Source organism: Nyctibius grandis, assembly GCF_013368605.1.
Source record: "Nyctibius grandis isolate bNycGra1 chromosome 34 unlocalized genomic scaffold, bNycGra1.pri SUPER_34_unloc_1, whole genome shotgun sequence".
Lineage (NCBI taxonomy): Eukaryota > Metazoa > Chordata > Aves > Nyctibiiformes > Nyctibiidae > Nyctibius > Nyctibius grandis.
In genome coordinates this window covers 492,451-494,406 of record NW_027167468.1, presented here as the reverse complement: position 1 = coordinate 494,406, position 1,956 = coordinate 492,451, and the positions used below count along the sequence as shown (strand labels likewise).

General features: G+C 48.2%; 1 protein-coding gene across 1 annotated transcript; it reads right to left on the bottom strand.

Moving 5' to 3' along the window:
- Positions 1 to 436: 436 nt before the first annotated feature.
- Positions 437 to 1,468, bottom strand: LOC137677021 (olfactory receptor 14A16-like). Its single transcript, XM_068424213.1, has one exon. The coding sequence runs from the start codon at positions 1,394 to 1,396 to the stop codon at positions 437 to 439; it is 960 nt and encodes a 319-aa protein (XP_068280314.1). The 5' UTR covers positions 1,397 to 1,468.
- Positions 1,469 to 1,956: the final 488 nt, after the last annotated feature.

Genomic DNA, 1,956 nt, shown 5'->3' with positions numbered 1-1,956 from the left:
ACCTCACAGAGCATTCACCATCTCCACAGTCACCACACACCCCTGAGTGAGTCCAAAATCCAACCCTTAGTCACTTAACAGCTACCAACAGAACCAGGAGCTTTTCTCTTCCAATTATAAGGAGAAATAAGCCTTTTTGGGGTGAAATTCCTTGTTGTTGACATCAGCTTTGGAAGAAGAGCCTAAATATCAGTAATTGGGGCTGATCCCATTTTATTTCAGAGATGCAATGAGAGTGTCAACTCTGTCCCAGTGAAAGACACACTTTTATATCAGCTCCAGGTTAGTCACAGGCAGGTTGAATTCCCAAGAAGAGTAAGATGGATTCAGATATTTATGTAGGAAAATAATAAAGATGAATAAGACAGACAGAAAATGATAAAAAAAATATAAAATGGCAAACAAAGGACAGGCCTGCAATGGAGCACCATGGGAGTCATTCCTGAAGAGTGAGGGAAAATTTACCTGTATTGAGAACCATCCCTGAAATAACTTTCCTGATGGACTCCTTGAGGTCCTGGTTCCTCATGCTGTAGATGAGGGGGTTCACAGCTGGAGGCACCACCGAATACAGAACTGCCACCACCAGATCCAGGCTTGGGGAAGAGATGGAGGGAGGCTTCAAGTAGGTAAACATGCCAGTGCTAATAAACAGGGAGACCACGGCCAGGTGAGGGAGGCACGTGGAAAAGGCTTTGTGCTGACCCTGCTCAGAGAGGATCCTCAGCACAGCCCTAAAGATCTGCACATAGGACAGCACAATGAAAACAAAACACCACCAAAATACAAAAGCACTAAACATGACAAGGCCAGCTTCCCTGATGTAGGAGTGTGAGCAGGAGAGCTTGAGGATGTGGGGGACTTCACAGAAGAACTGATCCACAGCATTACCTTGGCAAAGAGGTATGGAAAATGTATTTACAGTGTGCAGGAGAGCATTGAGAAACCCACTGCCCCAGGCAACTGCTGCCATGTGGACACAAGCTCTGCTGCTCAGGAGGGTCCCGTAGTGCAGGGGTTTGCAGATGGCAACATAGCGGTCGTAGGACATGACAGTGAGAAGAAAATACTCTGATGAAATGAAAAATAGAAACAGAAAGACTTGTGTAGCACATCCAGCATAGGAGATAGCCGTGGTGTCCCAGAGGGAACTGGCCATGGCTTTGGGGACAGTGGTGGAGATGGAGCCCAGGTCGAGGAGGGAGAGGTTGAGGAGGAAGAAGTACATGGGGGTGTGGAGGTGGTGGTCACAGGCTATGGCAGTGACGATGAGGCCATTTCCCAGGAGGGCAGCCAGGTAGATGCCCAGGAAGAGCCAGAAGTGCAAGAGCTGCAGCTCCCGTGTGTCTGCAAATGGCAGGAGGAGGAACTTGGTGATGGAGCTGCTGTTGGACATTTGGTGCCTCTGGGCATGGGGATCTGTTCAAGGAGTTAAAGGAAGTGAGAAGTTAAGACAGACTTCTTTGAGATAAATCTATTTAATTTCTTACTGAACACCCTCAAGCCACCTTTCACTTTTCATGAAGACCTTCAGTGAGCTCTGGCTGCTGCTGGCTGAGTGTGGCCCAGGGAGCAGGAGGCTCTGCTGTGGGCTCTGCAGGAGTCGGTCCTGCCCTATAGAAATTGGTAAATAGGAACATGAGGTGATCTCAGATTAAATCACTCATGATATCAAAAACTTTGCAGCATTGTCCCTTCCAATTCACCCGACTGCAGAACAGACCTGTGGGGATTTTTGTTTTCTGTTCTAGTTGCCCCACTACACCTGGGGAGTGTTTTTAAGGCAGAAATCTTTGACATTTCCACTGCACTGCAAGTGAAGTCTTGTGGGTTCTGAGAGGCAAAGGGACTGTCTCTTAGTGCAGAGTGAGGACAGACGATCTGTCCATCAGCCTTGGTCTCAGCTGCCCTGTGCCGGCACGTCCTTGAGCTGGAGAATGATAGCACTCAGGTGTT